Source organism: Amphibalanus amphitrite, unplaced genomic scaffold, assembly GCF_019059575.1.
Source record: "Amphibalanus amphitrite isolate SeventyFive unplaced genomic scaffold, NRLGWU_Aamphi_draft 000100F_arrow, whole genome shotgun sequence".
NCBI lineage: Eukaryota > Metazoa > Arthropoda > Thecostraca > Balanomorpha > Balanidae > Amphibalanus > Amphibalanus amphitrite.
Window position 1 is genome coordinate 540,128 of NW_024881595.1, and position 19,784 is coordinate 559,911.

General features: G+C 54.0%; 1 protein-coding gene across 2 annotated transcripts in view; it reads right to left on the reverse strand.

Moving 5' to 3' along the window:
• Positions 1–12,985: 12,985 nt before the first annotated feature.
• LOC122380532 (T-box transcription factor TBX20-like) overlaps positions 12,986–19,784 on the reverse strand; it is a 51,418-nt gene continuing 44,619 nt past the window's right edge. Inside the window, exon 7 of one of the 2 annotated variants that reach the window (XM_043363753.1) lies at positions 12,986–15,353. In XM_043363753.1, coding sequence (XP_043219688.1) covers positions 14,831–15,353 — 523 coding nt within the window. In that variant the 3' untranslated portion in view covers positions 12,986–14,830. Of the gene's footprint in view, positions 15,372–19,784 lie in introns of both variants that reach the window. The other variant, XM_043363752.1, reaches the window with a different exon arrangement.

Here is a 19,784-nt window from a genome sequence, read left to right on the forward strand (position 1 = left end):
TGCAGTATCGAACTTGTGATATGACCAGTGCGCTGACCAGCACGGAGATCACATTGGGCGGTAGGTGCCCCCGGAGATGCGAGAGACCACCCAAAACTCCAAAGCAGCGTTTCGTGAGCGTTGTAATATGATCACCCCAGGTCAGGTGACGATCAAATATGATGCCGAGATTTTTTGCTGAGGAAACTGGGGACAACTCGTGATTGCGGTATTTTACTTTAAGTTCAGGCAATGTGCGAAGATTTTGGGGGCTGCCCAACAGCATCAGCTGAGTCTTAGCGGCGTTGACTTTTAAGCCGTTGGCCCGGAACCAACGGTCAAGAGAGGCCAATGTGTCCTCCATACGAGTGACGAGTGATTGAAATTGAGATTTCTTGCCGCTTACTAGAATTTGTGTGTCGTCTGCATATTGTACTACTACTGCGCCTTCGGCAAACTGACTAAGGTCGTTGGCGAAGACGCAGTAGAGGAGGGGGCCTAAGGCTGAACCCTGAAAAACTCCGATGCTGTTGGGTAGCGGGCGGGACTTTTTGATTCCACCGTGATTGTCAGTGAAGCTGACGCTCTGAGTGTGGTTTTGAAGATATGCGGAAACTTTGCGTTTTATGGGTTGATGCTTTCTTTGCTTTTTGGACTGATTGCTATTACCTACTAAGTTGCTAGAAATTCTGTTAAATGCTATTGTTAGTGCTCTCGATGGCATTTCAAATCAAAGCCGGATAGCGGATAAACGAGCAGAACAGCTCAGAGTAAAGCGTGAACGTTTGTCTTTTAAATCATGCGTCAATAACTATTTTCGTTCTTACCACACTTTGAAATATCACTTTCTGTTGAACCCCAAAACGAATGTACAAAAATATCAAGGAAGCTTAGTCCCGAAATAGTTAGTTGAAACTTTTGGTGCTCTAAAGGCCGAAATGGACTCTTTTGCAGGCAGGAAGTCGTGAGCGAGAGACTATTCCAATGCCTACATTTGCTCCTGATCATATCAATTGCACAGGGAAGTGCATGCAAGTAACGCGAGCGATATGTGATATACCGGTGTTTGAATAGCCTTTCTCATGCGAATCCATGACTGCCAAAAGAGTCTATTTTAGTCTTTAGAGGCTTCCGTCCTCATTGACCCACCTCTCTTCACTCGCTGGGTGTGACACCGACCCAATGGTAGGGGGAAATATGACCGGAGTTCTATAGCCTTGATATGACCGGTATCGGCCCGGTGTGCACATATGTAGAACTGTGATTGCCGCACTTATTCCGACGGATTATATGACCTGGAAACACGACCGCTCAAAAATGGCCTCTCACCCAACTGCGAGCCGCTTTGGATTACGTGGCCGTAAAAACAAAATGGCTTCCCTGACTGCAGGAATTTTATGTTTCCTGTCATGGCCCTCATTGGTGGGTTTCTTTCGTCGCAAGCCACTATTTGTCTTTGTCAATTGCTGTCGGCCACGCCAAAGGAGAGCTTTTCTCAGCAATTATCGTGTTTGATATTTTAATCGCTCCCTAGCTGCCGAGCTTGACGTGCTACTTGTCCGTACTCTAACGACCCGATTACGAATTCATCAGGCCACGCTAATTCGACTAATTTCTGTGCGCTATTAGTCGGAATAACTGCCCAAACAACCACCCATGGTGTCAGTCGGCTGCAACCTACAAAACACTCGTTTGGTTGGGGATCATATTTACGGGCGGTGTCATGAGCGGCCGTCCGTTGTCCGGTCCAACGCCGTGCCAAGGTCCCCAGGCAGACGACACGGCCCTGCCGCCTGCCGACATCATTAGGCCTCATCGACGCTGAAATATACCAGAGCATTGTCGCCGCTGCAGTCCCCTTAATGCATAGTTAGCAGGGAAAACTCGCGCCCGAGGACGTAAATTATGTCCGCCGAGTCGCCAGAGCGTTTGACAAGGCCTGTAATTAGCGAAGCGAAATTAATATACACTCTGGGAACCAGGCTGGGTGGCCGAATTAGTCTCGCCATGTGGAGCGCAGAGCTTGGACAGAAGTGTCAGCGGCGAACGGGAAGGGAACGGAACGGAAACGGAATGGGAACGAGATGGGAGAGGGACAAGAGATCTTTCCTTCGTTATCGATGCATCCTAAATTGCTTACGGAAGGCTGCATTGATCGCACATAATAGCCGTTTTCACGACGGGCTATCCGGCGAATGCACCTGATTTGACCAAATCTGCACCTAGTTTTTTTTTACAGCAAATATCTTCATTTTATGAATTTATTTCAGTGTTTTAATCGATGATGCTCTCTGATAGTATGACAAAGCAGGCATATAAGCAAATTAATGCAACCCTAGCTGATAGCTCTGCTAAGAGACACACTGAACCTGATTTGACCAAATCTGCACCTAGTCTGTACCAGATGTGCACCAAATATGTACCAGATGGCCGTCGTGAAAACGGCTAATATGAATTTTTACGTCTTCCGGGACCAGTTGTCAACCTTTGATGCCAGTTGAGTTCAGATTGGACCAGATGACATGTCACCTTTCAGCTCCACGCCACGGGCTCCGACAGCCATTAGCCATCCTCTACCGTAGCTTGGGCTCTCAACCGGTCGGTCACCGGGTCTATCCCCCCCCCCCCTCCGAGCAGGCTGAGGGGGGGAGGTTGAACCCAGACCGGCAGGCTGTAAACGTGGCACTCTGGCGGCCGCCCGCCGAGCAACGAGCACCATCGGCGGCGCGCGCGCGAATTTATCGCCACATGATAGCAGGGCGAGAAATTCGCTGGCACAGATAACTGGCCGTCATAAACTGCGGAAAGTTCGATGGTGGTCCCCTGATAACGCGCCGCCGGGTCGGCCGGCGGGAGCGCGCACGCGCCGCTCGGGTCGTCGTGTCGAGCTGGTGAGCTGGGAGCGGGGTGGTGAGGGTCGGGGGCGGACGGACCCGGATGGTGACCTGCCGCACTCGCCGCCAACATCGGGAGCGCCGTGTGCAGGCCGTCAATCCGCGGTATTTCGCCGCTGCCAACGGCCCCAGCTCCGGAGAGCCCAGGCCTGGCAGCCCAATTGTAAATATCCAGTCAGATGGAATAGAGCGAGGCGCGCACGGCCCATAAAGCGGCTGATGTCCCAATAAAAGGATGGCTATAAATGCCTCAACACTGCATGCTCATAAATTGTCCCGTCACAAAACAACTAGAAGGGTAAGCAAGCAGGATTTCAGTTGATATTCGGTAGCAATAAACATGTATCAAGATTAATGAGGAAGTAACCATAAAAGATGTCAATATAATAAGCACATCCGGCTCATGATTCGGAATGATTAAAAAAAAAACTGAGCTAGCAGTGCAAATATAGCTCACATTTATGCAGTATAGGCTCTCGAGGTGAAGCTCGGCTCTCAACCCACCGTCTCTCCGTCGACCATTCCCATGTCATCGCCGCGCCGTCGCGGACGCGGCGCCGCGGCGAGAGGCGACGGCGCGCGCTTTTTTCGGCGCGCCTCGCCGTGGGCCATAAATCGCGGCCGGCGGTGGCGGTAACGAGACAGACCGTTGACGAGAGCGGGACCCACCGCAGACCACAGCCGGCGCCGCTGGCAGCCGTCGCCGCCGACAGGGCTGCGACTGACTCACAGTAGGCAGCGGCGACCTGTCGCTCTCGACGCGTCGAGCTCGACGACCCAGGAGAGTCGGTGCACAGGAGCGTGTGAGGAGAGGAAAATGGAACATCATATGTTATTGGGGCATCATAAGAATCTCATAGGTCTGGTGATAACCTGCTTGATGACCTACTGATATACAGCTGAGACGTCAAATCTCTCGTTCCATTTAACCCACCTTCCAATAACTTTCGAAAATGAAAGCAGTTCAGCTGGCGGGTTTTGAAACGTTGTGACAAACGAGTGTCGTGACTCAATCAATGCCTCTTTCTCGTGCCGCTGTCGTGTGTGGGTGGGTGGGTGGTCCCATCTTTACGCTTCAGCGCGGTCTGTTCGACTCGTTCGGCTGGTTTATGTGTGTACCGCGTCAAACGCGCCAGATACGTCACACCTCTGGATGAGTTGTGGTATTTTCTCTGGGTCAATATACGAGCGTGCCCCCCTGGGGGCGCTGTCCCCGCGGCCTGCCCGCCACCCGCCCCCGCCGGACCTCCCAGCGCCGCTCGACCAAACCATCGGCAGCCCGAGCTCCCGCTGCGGCCAAACCGGCGCACCTGGAGCGGCGCCGCACGCCGCACGCGCGCCACTGTCTGCCGCCGCTCTCCAGGTGAAAAGTGGGCCTACAATCGGGCGGCCACCTCCGGCGGACGGACGCGACACCGGTCATAGTCTGCGGTCGTGGCGGTCAGCGCATTACCATAAGAAAGGCGACAATTTATGAATTTCGAGATGGTCTGTGTCGGTCGTCACGCCCCGGCCGCAGCGATAAATGGTGACTGCTGTGAAAACACTGCAGCCGCTCACAATGCCCATGACTGAGCCCGCGATTTAGACGTGGGCTGGCGCGACGCGCGGCGGAAGCCCCCTGCCGAACGGACAATATGACGCGGCTGGCGTTTTTGTCTGGCGCGTCGGTCGGATCGGCGCGATCGTGGGGACCACACGGGTGGCTGTGGGGCGCCCCGGGGCGACTGGAGAGCGCCCGGCGGGGCGCCCCGGCCACCGCCGACGCCCGCCGGGCGCCCCGTGTCCCGACACCAATCCGGGGCACGCTCCACTCCGGTACAATGTCGCGCCGAGACGGACGACCTGCTCGCGGCGGCGGCCCGATTGAGACGGCTGCCGGGCCCTCTGCGCCGCACAGAGCGACACGGTCCGGACGGCGATCCGGCTCATTGAGCTGGGATTAACTCAGACGGGACAGGGAGTCGGCAGCGGTCGCCCGCCCGCCCGTGTAACCGACACCTCTGATTTATCACTTTATAGGGGCGCAGTACAGGCGACCGGCGGCCCAGGTGTAAAATAGGGGTGGCCACCGGTGCATCAATAGCCGTAAACGTCTCCGGACCGCAGAGCGGCGACACAGTGGGTCCGAGGCAGCCCCCGGGCGCCTCGTGTCGAGCGGCTGCCGGTGCAACCCTCCGCTCAGCTGGCGACATGCCCCGTCAGCTGCCAGCTGGAGTGGGAACTCCGAGTTAAACACGGTCCAACTGAGTTAAACTGATGGCAAGTGGTCGGAATGGACCGACAGAATGGCTATTTGGCCTAATACTAGAGAACTAGTGTCAAATGTTTTCGATATATGGCGTGATTCTGAAAAATCCCTGTCATAAGCTGTCGGAACTACACGACGAGCACCTTTGTTGTCTAAAATATGGTCACGTCAGGTTGCGCCCTTCGAGCGAAATGCAGTTGGTGCAGTACGTTAAGAAGTGTCGTTACTCCGAAGTAAGCATGGGAGATGTATCTTTTTAGAATATTTTATACTGATTTATTATTTCAATCATATTACAATTTAAATGCTAAGCATGGCTCCTATTTTTACGTTACTGGGAAGACACGAAATAAATACATTTGTCAATTGAAGTCTTCAGTGGTGTATGTACTTCAGCCAGATTTTAGCGCGGCAGAATGTCTTTTATGGTCAAATGTTTGAATTAATTGCGTTCATGGAACAGACGTCTGAGCAGTGATCATAGATGTGTGTCTTGGTATCTGCACCAAGTCGATGCTCTAGGTGTCAATTTTTAGCCACTAGCCAGGGATAAATTATTCACGTAGCCAGGCCACACCGCCATCTCATTGGAGGAAACGAGGGAAAACATTCGCCGTTCCACTGCGGTTACCCATAAAATCTGCGGAGACACTTCCACGGCATGATTATCACAACGGATAGCTTTATAGCAATCACTTGAGCCCATACTCGCCCAAGTCTACGACAAATTAGTGAGGGACCACCCTGGCATTCATTATCTCATCTGGGATTATTACCATTTTACGGCCCTGCCTGTAAACTTAAGTATGCATTCGTTACGGCAGGTTTTACTGCTCATTCGCATATCGTACCTATGTTTCTTATTTACAAACGACCCCAATGCTGTATGCTTCAGTGACATTCAAACAACGGCGGGGGAGGGGCGGATGGCGCATCTGCCTGTGTGGCCGGGATCCAAGAATGTCTGGGTTGAGAACAGGTGTCGTCAGGGAGACATTACCGGTGAAAAGGCCATCGGCGCCGGACCGCAAATTATGAGGTGATGTCGAACGTTTATCCTCTCGGTCATCTCCTTTCCTCTCTCCCTCACTTCCTCACTCCCTTCGTCGTAATCTTGTACCGTTCCTTTCTATACTCGTTCACTCTCCCTATTTCGTTCTCTCCCATGTCTTCCTGAATCCAGGCCCAGTTGCTTTAAGCGTCATCATCTGCCCATACACTCCTGCACATTTCGTGCTGCAATCTCTCCTGTTCCACCAAAGCAGACAGCCGTTGCTAACTATCTAATATTTGACAATAAAAACATCTAAATGTCCCACAACCTCACCATCACAGTGTTTTCCTCCCTCACTTCCTGCAGCGTGTGGCGTACTTACGCACAAAATCTCGCAGCTGTGGCTCGCTCTCGGCAGCTGAACCTCTCGCTCCTCCACCGGTACCACCTCGGGGCACCATCCAGCAAACGGTGATTGCCCATCGCGGGCCATCGGACGTCAGGGCACCTTGTCTGATGATGGAGCGTTCGATAGCACGGAGGCACATGTGCGGCCGCTGCCGCAGGTGATCTCAGACGAGGCAGACACGTGTTCGGTGCCTCAGAGCGGCTGTGATTGGTCGTTTGGAGTCGAACTCGAGTGGGATGGTGCGGTATACGCCGCTGAGTGTAGTGCAAGAGCCGGATTTCGGACGGTTGAGTGGAGTGATTTGTTGGGGCTGTTGAGAACAGTTGTGTTGGGTAGTGAAACAGGGAGACTGGAGAGCAATACAGAAAACAGGCAGGTCTGCCTTTATAGTGCGCATCCTTTTAGAGTCGTGGTGTCAAAACAGATATGCCACGTAGTGAATCCCATCCGCATGCTTATGAAGATGACCGTTTATCCCGGAAGTCGCTTTTGCGAAATCGCAAACTGGATCAGTCACCACTCTGTCCTTTCTGTCGTAACACAGCCCCCTCCCCTCTAGTTCTGACCCCTCTCTGTCTGTTCCGTGACCTGCTGACCCTGGCGTGACGCCCACAGCTGGACCCTGACGAGAGGCGTCCCAGGGGTCTGCGTGACGCGTGACGAGCCGTCACCGGGCGACGCGCGAGCTGCGACAGCCGCTGGCGGCACCTCCGTAAAAACGGTGACCGGCTGACGGCCGGGCAGACAGCGGGGCACTGGGGGAGGGTCGCGGCACCCCTGGGCCCCCTCACCACTCCACAAAGGCGGTAACGGGCACTACCTGGCCCCAGACGCGACACCTCTGGAGGCCGACGGATGAAAGGTTTATTACAGGGGATGACGGGAGCGCGCAAAAAGAGACCACCGCCACCAACGCCCGACAGCGGCCTGGGAAATGAGCTCACCCGTGTGCCGAGGCCAATTTGGTTAAAGTTTTTCGTGGGAATGGGAAGCTGGCGAGTTTCTCTGTCAGTCAATGTCAGAAGGCGTTGGATCGCCGCACGTGTCATTGGAGTCCCTCTGACGCTTCACTGAAAAGATTGACACGTGACATCTTATTTTATTCATAGTGCCATTCGGCTCTTCCTACGTGTGTATGTGCTGCATGCTTATATTGTATGGCATGGCCATACCATAGCTTTGCGCGCTGCTTGTAGTTGCGCACGGTGCACACATGCAAAAAAAGTTCAATTTAGTGCTGGATCCAAATAAAGCTGTTCCTTTCATCACGTGTGATGTTTTTATGGCGACTCCTTTCCGGCGTCGTTTAATATTTGATGTGGCTGCCGCGCGTCCCCGCCATGCCACGCTCACTTTGCCGGGCTGGCTCCATCTGCTGAGAGCGTAGCCGGCAGCGCCCCAAGAGCGCGCACCTCCCAAAAGGCCTTGTTTTCGATTCAAGATGGTGCGCCGTCGCCATCAACTTTGGCAATTTTCCGCCGCCTCGCCGCCACCGTCGCTCTAAAATTCTCACTCTCGCAAAACTTTCCGCATTTATTTTGATATTCTCGTGCAGCGCCGGCCATCTCGCACTTGGGAGGAGTTGAGAATATCCTCGTTTACGGCCAGAGTAAATTCCATTAGGAAAATTAAACTCGGCTCGCGCTGGCTGACAAATTTACACTGCAGTCCGCCGGCCGGGATTGATCGCGCCGCAGACGACCAGTGACGTCACGAATGGCGCCAACTCTTCCGGGAGCCATCACGGCTGGCCGCCGACGCCCCGCCATCTATATCGCGGCGAAATATGATGATAATTTCGCCAAGATTACTACTGAAATTCGAAAGTTATCGCGCAAAGTTGCCGGGTAAAGAGATGGAGATTAATCTCAGAGGACGCCAGGCCGCTTTGTCTGACGAAAATGGCGCGGCGGAGCTGCTTTACGGTGACAGCGCGCGACGGACGGGCCCGCCGCGACGGCGGACAAAGGGCCGGCCGGCCGGTCGTCAGCAGCGACGCGGCTCTCATCGTCGCCGTCGATGATGGCGGCCGACCGCCGAGACCCGGGCGCGTTTGTCACGGCGTGATGGGCCATCGGAGCTGAGCCGTCGGCGGCGGCGGCAGTTGATAAAACGTGCCCGCGCCGCCGCCGCCGCGCCGTCCTTCTGCGGCCGGGCCATCCATCCTGGACGTGTCTCATTTCAGGGAATTTTCTCCATAAAACAGACGATAGCGTAAGCAATAGAGCGACAAAATGGGCCAGTCATAAATCGCCTGTAGCATATTGCAGTCGGCCGCACCTGCCTGGGACGGCTCCTGCGGCGGTCTCGACGCGACGGAGACACTGCTGAGCTGAGCCATCGACGGAACGACGCCTACGCGACCGATCGCGCCGGGCGGGGGACCCAGCACAGGGTTCATTGGTAACAGGGGGCTCGTAAGGATGCCTACCACGGACGGGTGACGATCCACAAATGGCAGAAAGCGCTGTTCGGGGTGTATGTGTGTGCGCTCTGTGCAAACGTGTGGATGTCAAATTCGGACCATTTGCAATTGGATCGGCTTTACGATGCAGCACGCTATTTCGCTGTTTTATCCAGTGGGAAATAGGGAGTAGACGCGCTGAAATAGATCTAATATCAGTCCAACACTCAGTCGAGTGCTCAATTTATGCATACGCAATGGCCCAATACGTGCCCCAGGTTGAAAGGCAACGTGGTTATTGCTCGCGACTACTGGGACCTCTATCATGAATTTAATTGAGTCCACTTCGCCGGGTGGACATAAGACTAACGTGATTATTATAAGAACGCGTGTGGCAACTGTTAGCTGATTATGAGAAGTGCACTTCAGCTAACAAGGCGGACCATTTCATGCAATCGTAATGAGCCCCCAATTGCACAGTACGATAGGCGCCACGCATAAAGTGCACAGTCGTTGTCGGTGCCTGATCACCACGTGGGCGGTGGAGCGACGTCCGACTGCCATTAGTCAGCCATTCGGCGACAGTGGGCCGTTACCAGTCTGCACAGACCACCCCGCCGCCGGAGAGTCTCGGACAGAAGGTCTCCGGGCGGCAGTTTGCAACACGCACCGCCACTCACCTAAAACACACTCAACGCCGGCTTTTGTGTCTTCAATTACGGCAACGATAAGCGTCCACCGGAGGCCGGCCTCGACGATTCGGGAAATTGCGCCCCGGCGCAACGAGGCGAAATTTATCTTTGACATTCTGCGCCAGGGTCTGCTGGGGAGCGCCCCGCCGTCCCTATTACGGCCCGTCACCTTCCCCGGGAAAATTCACTTTAATCTCTCTATTTTCCCGCCTAATACAGTGCCCGCCTAATCGCTGGGGTTAACTTACAATGTTAATGTGATTGTGATTTGGCCGAGATATCTCCCACTGGAGTTGGCGCGCCAAATTGGCTCCATTTGTATGCGCGCACATGCAGCCGCGTAAAGATGGGGCGAAATGCCCCGGGCGATAGGCGGCCCTCTCTCTGGGGAGGGGCGCTGGCGCTCGCGGAGATAAACTCGCCGCTAACGGCGCTACTGCCAGCGCGACCAGAGGCTTTGTGGCGCGCTCTGCCGGGCAGGGAGGACGGGACTGGCTCCCGGATCCGCCTCCTCAATGATGCCCTTCCGGCAGCGGGTGATTGCCGATGGGCAGAAGGGTGGCCGTGTCATCCAGTTGTGGACCAGTGGTGTGCGGCTGTCGTAGGAAATTAATTAGCTTGTTTATGGGTGATTGCTTTCTGATATCACAAGTCAGTTGCTGTGGCCGCTTACTTTTGCCAAATTGTCAGGGAACTCAGATTTGTTTTTCAATAGAAAAACGCAATGCTAAAGAATAGTGTTTTAACTATTGACAACAAACTTTCGGTTACCTATAAGCGCATTATAAACTAAAAAGTAAATATACATGTGTGTATGTTAATCACCGTGCAAAAACCAAAGTTTATCGCAATTTGAAGTATAGTTATTTCACCTGCACTTAAATTGAATTAAAAGATATGTGCCAAAGGGTTAGAGTGCGCAGCATACTTTTAAAGGCTAATGGAGTTATGTATTTATAGAAATGGCATAGAACATATGTTATGTAGTAGTCTCTTGAATCCTCCTCAGTGATCTAATACTCATTATGAAATGAAGCCTCTAGGTATAATGGCTAATGCTGACCAGCTCATGACAGACATCAATTAAATGATTTGTCACTGAAAATACCACTGTTGTCTGCTTCAAAGCTAATGCTCGTGCTACAAACACAAGTGGTCATAGTCAACAAAACAAAGACCGCCCTCGGGCCAAACCTGGCATTAACGAGTGTCGAACGGTCGCCCATCGAGCCACCTCCTGCGTCACCGTCCCCCACCTACCTCAGTGGAGCGGACGGTGACGTCGCGTCACCGGCGCTGATTATGGCCGCATGGCCATACCGCCTGAAAGACAATCATACTCGACTGCATGTAACGAGCGGCGTGGCGATTTATGCTGTGAAGATCCGGTCCGAATGGCCCACGATAATGGCCAAACGTGTCGCTGGGGGAATAAAGTGAACACTCGGAAAACGATAACGCGCAATATTCGAGCGACTGTGCGGGCCAGTAATAGAATGGTAATGCTATCAGTTCATCCATTTTTCTGGCAAGAGCTGAATGACTCGCAGATAACCAATCACTAGCATTATCACCAGTGGTAGTGTTCGTGCACTCTGTGCATTTACCACAATGTGACAGCGTGTAATGAGATTACACGCAATTCCCAACGTGTTACTGTCCAAGCCCCGTCACGGCACTTTGGTCTGTGATCTGATTTGTAGAGTCATTTCTCACTCACTTCTGAAATCAGTACACAGCATGGCATCGGCGGAACACATATCTTCTTTTACATTCCCATGAACTCTGACAGCGGTTAGACTTTGTGGGTGAACACTTAGACCGTCGCAAAGAATCTCTAGCTCATTATCCTTTGTTTGTATAAATTATTTATATAGCACAGCATTGCACCTAATGCATCGGCCAAGCACTTTCCTGACTGACAAAGTTCCATGAATCAGCAGCCATTTATCCAGCTGCCTAATGTTGCACATTGTGCCAATTATCTATTTGCGCTCATTTGAAGTGGTCGTGCAGACGTCAGCACTTGTGACTTGGACATACAGCGTCGCCCTGCTCTTCAGGCGCCCCATCGACCGATACGGAGTCGCTCATGGGCCCTCTCGGCAATTATGTCAACGTAACGATATGCTCATTAGCAAACGAGCCACTGGGGAATCGGATCGGCGCCCTATACAGAAATAAAGCGGCCCGACGAACAGCACCTATGGCCGGTGAGGCACTGTGCAGGGCATTGAAGTGCAGTGTTTTATACGAAATGTGATGGACATGGCATGATTGAATGGCGCCAGGAGTGACAGCCGGTGCAAGCTCCTCTAGGGAATGGGATGTGCATTTTGGGGGACGGGCTGTTGGTTCATTCATTAGGCGAGGTGTCTTTATGATAATTAATGAGTAAATAAGGTAGTAAAATGCAGGAAGCTAGGAGCCCTTCCCCTTACAGTAGCGCTTACTGGTGTGGTTCAAGCCCCATACCGTAGCGCATATATCTGTATATGCAATATGCATTTCCCTATAGCTTGGCGTGTCCAGCCGCATTCCAAGCACTTCACAAATGAACTGACCCACCCGGATATCCTGTTTACCAACTTGTCATCTGAAGTGCTTTTGGTAAAAATTGGCACATGTCATATTTCACAGACGAGGCCAGTTATGGGAAATCCATTCCTTTGCCGATGGGTTATGCACCCAATAACATGAGTTATGCTCTCTTTTAATAGCACTGTTGACGGCAATGGCAGTTGTGATGGATATCTGGCTCCCGAAGTGATCTTACAAAGTGACGAATTATTTCGCACCCGGAACGTTTCTAGATCGAACTAGGGAATTGTGATATTGCAGCGCTTGCCGCTATGGCCCATGTATGACACCCGAGGGCCAAGGTAGAGTACCTGTATCGTGATATATCGTGCACCTCCTATTCAGCGGCCTATAAAACCGAGTGATACTGCATCGAATAGTGTCGATCTGCATCGATGATCGCATTCGCCTTAAATACACACCACTTGGCTTGGTCTGTGGTGGCATCTGCATCTATCGGGTGTTTGGACGTCGTGCAAAAAATCAACAGGAGGCTCGCAGTATCGGTCGGTTCCTTGTGGCCCAGTTCTGTCGGCACTGAATCGCACCATTCAGCCCCAGCGGGTCGGCGCAATCGTCTCTTAATTGCGGCAGCAGTCGTCCGATGGCACTGTGCGGCGTGTACCAACCCACTCATTGAGCGGCCGCCCGCCCGCAGCGCCCATTAGACAAATGATAATTGTGCTGACGTTGAAAAATACGCGAATAAAGCACGGAAGGGCAGCCATCAATCCAACAGTGGTGTCCCTACTGACCGGCGGAATCGTAAAAACACACAGCACTTTCCGTTGAACTCAGTATATTGACAACTAGGGCAACAAATAATCATCAACAATACAGGCTGCATCACCATGCCACCCTATCGGCGACCGTCCAGTGTGGCCGACAGATTCCTTGTGACACATCGCGGAAAATCGGCGCATTTTGTTTCAACTGGCGGCTGCAACGACCCAGGGATTGCCTCTACAGTCATTTCACCTACTTCAGACACGCTTATTCCACCCCTGCCACGATCAAGATAGCCTACGCGTGGAAACTGGACTGTGGACAGGTGGACTGGGACGCGTGGACGCGACGGGCTCCACCAGAGAGTCCACTAGTGCGCCCAAGCTGCGCCGGCAGGAACTAGTCACATTTGATTCTGCAGTCGGCCAATCAGTAATATCGATATGTCTAGAAAGACAGCCTAGCACGTTTGACGCTCCGCAGGCTCCCGGCTCACCGCGTCAGTCACCAAGCAGAGCAGGATCTCTGCGTTATGGGAGCGCCAATCGCATGGAATGTATCCTATCCGCCACGGAACATAGGTGACGGTTTTCCGTCAACTCGACGATGAACTCCGCGAACTTTGGTGGAAAACGAACGGACTTGTCTCCAGGCATCAACTATCGACACACCGCATCGTCAACAAATGCAAGAGGGATCTCAGAGGGGCAAACTAGCTCAAAGCAAATTTACATGCGAATGATGGTAGAGTGAGCGCACGAAGAGGGCCGGCAACTGAAATATTTGATCTCTATTTGATTTAGAATGTACTGAACCTGGATGATATCCTTCAAAAAGACATACTCAGCTAGGATTTTAAAAATGATTTGGACCTTACCACACAACCTACTTGTATGTTGTACGAGTAACACCTTCTGTCTGCCTAAAACATTACTGTTATCGAGTATCTATCTGGCTACCCATAGATGTCCATCACACTCAACACAAGACCAGTCCAACAATTAGCACTCTACGCCGGCAAACAGCACACTCCTTGCACTCACCTCCGCACGCATACACACCCGCAATTAAGACGTATGCACTCACCGCATCTACCGCGCAACGGTGTCTACTGCAAGCAACTCATCATAGTCGCTAGCGGAGCAAACAACATCGGTAGATTCATGCACCGCACTTACACCAAAGGCAAGGCATCTAACATAACTTAGAGACGTCAAATTTAAAGCCACAAGTATTGCGTTCTTCACCTAGGTAACAAAAAGATGGACATTCACACACCCCACGACATTCGCCTACAGCCGAAGAGCGCGTGGAATTTCGGGCATATCCATCCATCGAGAGTACCTAGCGACATGTCCTCTTGTAAGAGAGCAGCACTACGACTTCTACAGCATGAGAACGTCTCAGTGGTATCCCATCTAGCTGGCACAGTTAGATGGACACTCCCCATTACTTGGTAAAAGAACGATCTGTAAACGTCCTGGAATCTGCCTAGCTCAGTCCGCCACAGGTAAACAGAAACCTCGTCTAGTCGCTTCCCAGAGAGTCCAGCGTACCGTCTTCAGATGGCCGTTCCTGCGGTGCTCATATTGGACACAGCTGGGACGGACTCCATTGCTCTGGAACCTCGATAAACGGTTCTGAAGAGCATTCGTCGGTCAGCGTCTAAGACACTCCCTCAACCCAACTGGCCTGGCAACTTCCTGATTCTCCTAGATGGAGACTAGTTTCCCTCGCGGACCGGGACTACTTCAGCGAGTCGAGCCCGACTTGGCCGCAGCAGACCCCTCGTCAGAGCTCGACCAGGGGCGGAGCGTTCGTCGGAGCTAGTCCCACTAGCCCCAGACGCAGCTGCCGCGTCCCTCGATCGTTCGTTTTCCCACCCGAGTCCCTCTGACCTCTCAGCGCGGACTGCTGCGCGGTGAGGTGCCGGGCGGTCTCTCTGCCTCGGCCGCCTCCACGGAGACCGCCGAGGGTGACGGTGACGGCGCCGCCGCCTTCCCGGGGCTGGCGGCCGCCGGGCTGAGCAGGCGCGGGTAGATGTAGGGAGCGTACCGCTGCAGGGCCGCTGGATAGACGGGCCGCGGCAGGCGCAGCGCGTCCCCGTAGCCCTGCTGCTGCGCCAGCGAGGCGGCCGAGTGGCAGGCCAGCGACTGCTGCAGCTGGCTGGCCAGCATCGACTGCGACTGCAGCGCCGCCCACTGGCTGAGCAGCGGCAGCGGCACGGGCAGCGGCGCGCGCGGGTAGCCCAGCAGGCCGGCGCCGGCTGCCGAGCTGGTGGGCGGCGCCGACTGGCGCAGCATCATCTGTGCGCGCGCCGCCAGCAGCGTCTTCTCCTCGGCGGTCAGGTTGCAGGCGTCGAACACGGGGTGCACGCCCGGCAGGTAGGGAGGGTGGTCGACCAGCAGCGTCTCGAACGTGTCCCTGTAACAGTGAGGGGAACTGTGCCAGGGTCGTCGCTGCCCTCTCACGCAAACATCGGGGGACGGAACCGACACGGGAGACGCATCCGGCTTAGAGGTGACTCGATAGACGTAGCAATTAGCGAGATAGAGGAAAGTACTTTGGCTGAAAGCAAAACTATGCGGAGCATTGCATCAGAAAGGGAAAATGAAAATTCTGGCTCGAAGCAATGCCCAGACACGTACGAGTACTTTGCACAAATTAAATTGTTCTGTGTGTTTTTGCCAGACAGCAAGAAGTTTAACATAAAGTCCGCAACAAAAACAGCGACTTGTCAGTTTCGAAAGTTGGGAAGAACATTTCGCTGGCAAACTTAAAAGCAAAATTGCTAATTTGCAAAACCTTTGCACACTCAGCGACTGAATTCAATTAACTTTTCTCAACACGAGAAACTCGCCGCACCTAATTGCTCACACCACTGCCGCAATGTACCCAACTAACCGGAGGAGCTAGGACACAAACATCCCAACTCTGAGCTATTCGCCGGCATCGCCCGGCAGCTCAGCAGCTCAACGGTCTGCAGCTCAGCGGCTCAGCCACTCCGTCCCCGTGTGGTCGCCACATCGAGCGTCGCTGAAGGCGTTAAAGCGACCCCAACGGCGGCAATAATTTGGTAATCGCGTGCCACTGACTGATGCGTCATCGGCGGCGTCGGCGGCGCGATCGCCGCGCTGGGATCGGCCGCGGCGCGACGCTTTGATGCGGTCGGAGCGTTTCCGCCACGGGCCCGGCGGCGACCATGGATAGGTAATTATCGCTCAGCTGCAACGGCGGCGGTCTGAGACGAGCCGTGTGGATACAGCGGCGCACGACGCCGACCGCTACCGGCTCGGCCCGACGTGTTACACGGGTGAGCTTAGAATGGATGGCCTGCTGATGAGTCGGGTGGATTCTTAGTTCACAGAAACAACTTATCAGCAGGAAGGCAATGAGTGATTATGTTTTGTGAGGCGAAAGTATTGTGCTGGTGGATACACATCACAAAGCGTGCATCCAAATAAGTATTTTATTTATCAATGAATGCATTATTCTGACTTTTCCCGTGTGTGCATAATCATTATCATTTTTGCAATAAATATGCACATTGCACATAGTAAAGGCATAAATATGAGCTATTTTCGCGAGGATTAGGTTCTGGCTATCTGAGCATTTACGCTTGCGACCATTGTTGGACGACCACCCAAGCCGTCACCATCCCTGGCTGATTCTGGCGACTCTAATAGCACTCCACCATTTCAGAAAATATACGGCTGTCGGTGCTGGAGGTAAAACCATGCTACGCCATGTCTTTGCCGGCTCTGGAGGCCCTTCTCAGTGTTCACAACTTGCAGCAGGGCGCGTGCCTACCGCACCGTTTGCTGGGCGGCGCTTGCCCGAGCCCTCCAGTCCGCCTGCCCGCCGCTGCCGCCGCCGCCGCCGCCCAGCCGCTTATCTTGACAATACAATTTGGAGGGGCGGCGGTGACCGCCGGGCGGCGGCGGCACAAAAAGGCGCATCCGAAGTGGAAAGTTGACGCGCAGGACTGCAATAATGAGACGGGCAGGCGGACAAAAACGCGCCACCGACGGAACGAGAGCTACTGGTGCCGGACGGCGGGCGACAGGCATCACTCGGCGGCCGCCCCCGCCCCCGCCCTGCCGACCGACAGCGACGGTCGTCAGCGGAACGGGCGGGAGCGCGCTTTGTGTGGTCTGAACGGGGAGCACGCCGCCACGGGGCGCAAAAAGTGACCACGGGTCACTCAAGGCATCTCGAGCTGCCGTCCAGATGCTGCCGGGTGACGCGGCCCCACCGGGGTGCAGCGGGGTGCAGCGAGGTGTGGCAGGGTGTCTGTGGGTGTGGGTGGGATGAAGTGTGATCCTGAGGGGGAGAGGAGTCGACTTGCAACAGGAGAAGACTGCCAGGTAGCCCAGGTAGCCGGTGATGGCGGCGAATAGCATTGAGACTGGTGATTTGCTCTCTCCGGTAGGGGAAAAGAGCCCTCGAGGTGTCCTCGAAGTGTCAGAACAGTGACAGAGGTTTTCGGTGCTCGTAAACATTGATCAGAAGGGACCTCAAGATGACAGCATCAGACGGCGGATGAAGGATCAGACGGCGAATCGAAGCCACCGCCCAAACGTCTCGCCGAATGCCCGCTGACGTCCCGCCGCGCTGGCTGCCAGCAGAGGAGGGCCGGTGATCGCCGCCGTCCCGCCACATTCCGCCCTCCTTCGATCGGTGGCGAATGACACGATGGTGCGATCAGCACCCTGACGAGAGATGTGAGCCGTCTCTCACCTGAGAAATGTCCCACTACATCAGGGCAGCATCGCCGCGGAGCGCGCTGCCAGCGGCACGTCGGGAACTTAGCGCCGCAGATGTTTGGGCCTCGGCAGCTGGCTGAGTCACATTGAGCTGTCACATAGCGGCTGAGGCAGCTCATCAGGCTGTCTTTAGCTCTTCCCGACCATAAGTAGGTCCGATTAATCAGTAATAGTTGAGTCTCTGCCAAATGATTAGCATAACTCATCCGACTATCACGTCTTGTTGCAGAAATGTGATGCACAAAGAACGAGAAGAGTCTTCTTCCTAGAAATGAAAGGTCGCCGATTCCAGCACACGGCAACCACGTCACCTTTGCCCTTCGGATAACTGGCTGGCCTTACGAGCCAGGCCGGCAGCCGACGAACCGAGAACGTCGCCGCCGACGAACCGAAAACGTCGCCGCCGACGGCCGACGGGGGCGGTGGGTAGATGGTATCGGGGCCGTTTGGAAAACAGGCGTGAAACGAGCTGCCGTCGGCCGGCGCTTTGTTCAGACCGAGAGCAGGGGGAACGAACTACCGGAACCAGAAGCAGAAACGGGACTGCGGGCCAAGCTCAGAGTCGGAAGCATGTAGGTAGCCAAGACTGAGAGCAGGTTCGCGGGCAGGGCCACTGCCAGAGTCAAAGCCATTTGCTAAGGTTGGAAGTTGGAAGAACAAGAAACCGAAAGAAGAGGCAGCAAGCGTTACAACAAAATCATGGCAGCCTTTTGGCCCATTTCTCTAAAACTACTTGCGAAAAAGATGATTTCTCGACAGACCAACCAAATGCATGACCATCGACGGCGCGTTTGCATCCATTTAGCGTACCGCATCCCGACACGAGGCCCACATCCGGTCTGCGCCTGACATCTGCACAAAACAACGTGACGTACTCAATAACCAGGCTGTTCTTCAGGCCCCAAAAACGCACCGTGGCGCGTCAGGTCTCCACGCTCCACCGCGTCCTCTGTGGCACCTCACACCCGCTCCTCGGTCTGGCGGCGTTCGACACCCGCCATCGCGCCAAAAAACATCTCGCCGCCAGCTGCGGGGCGGAGCGGCCCCAATCAATACCAGCTCCTGCGGCCTCTGCGACTCTGCCGACGCGTCGACGGCCGGCCGACGCCAGCCGACGACTCCGGCCGCTCGGTCCGACGAACGAGCGGCCAACGACGGCCGGCGGTGACCCGACGGTGGCACTTCGGCGGGTGATCTGTAGATGACCTGACTGATAGTGAGTGACCTGTGGATGACCTGATGGCGAATTGCCGGACGAAGACTTCTCAATGGCCTGAAGGAGATATACCTACACGTAAATGCGACTTGCAAAATACCTACAGGCGATGACTTGTCTCATACATTCAAAAGGCATTTCAATCCCTTCCCAATAACTGAGGACCTGCAGGACCATTCCGGAATCTGCACCTGTGGGAGCGACCTGAACTGACTGTGCAGGTTCATCGCAAGCCCACCACAACCTTTTCGCCCTTATTTATTAGCCCAACTTACTAAGTAGAACCACTACCTACCTACTTACTGTCTATAGTCAGCTCAGTCCTTATACAAAGAAAAATATATTCCGACACAACCCTGTCAAACCGGCACCCTCTCCAGCACGAACCAGCTCGACGACGGTCCTGGGGCGCTCCACTAACACAGTCATCCGCACTGAGCTCGTTGTCGGTTTATGCGCGGCCATTGGACGTCGAGTGCCGCCATTGCCCGCGGGCTGAGTGGCCGTAGGCACACGGTCACGACACTGGCGAACTGTTAGCTGGCACTCACGAAGGCCGACGAGCCGGCAGACAGGCGACCCGGGCCGTCTGGGACTCGTGACCCGACAAGGTCAGACATGCAATGGAGCTCTCAAACGCTGGAGTGCGATGGTAGGCTGGTGGCACTATATTTGGTGGAGATCTTAATAATTGTTTTGTAAAATTTTGGTAATATGTTTCAGCAACTTCCTGATCCCTGTGCACCTTCAGCTAGGAATTTTGTAGTCGGGTGATTCTATTATTTACTTTTATCATGATTATGATAAACTGTAGCGTGCTGTGTGATTGGCAATATACTAAACCCATCACGAATAATAAAAACAGCACAATAC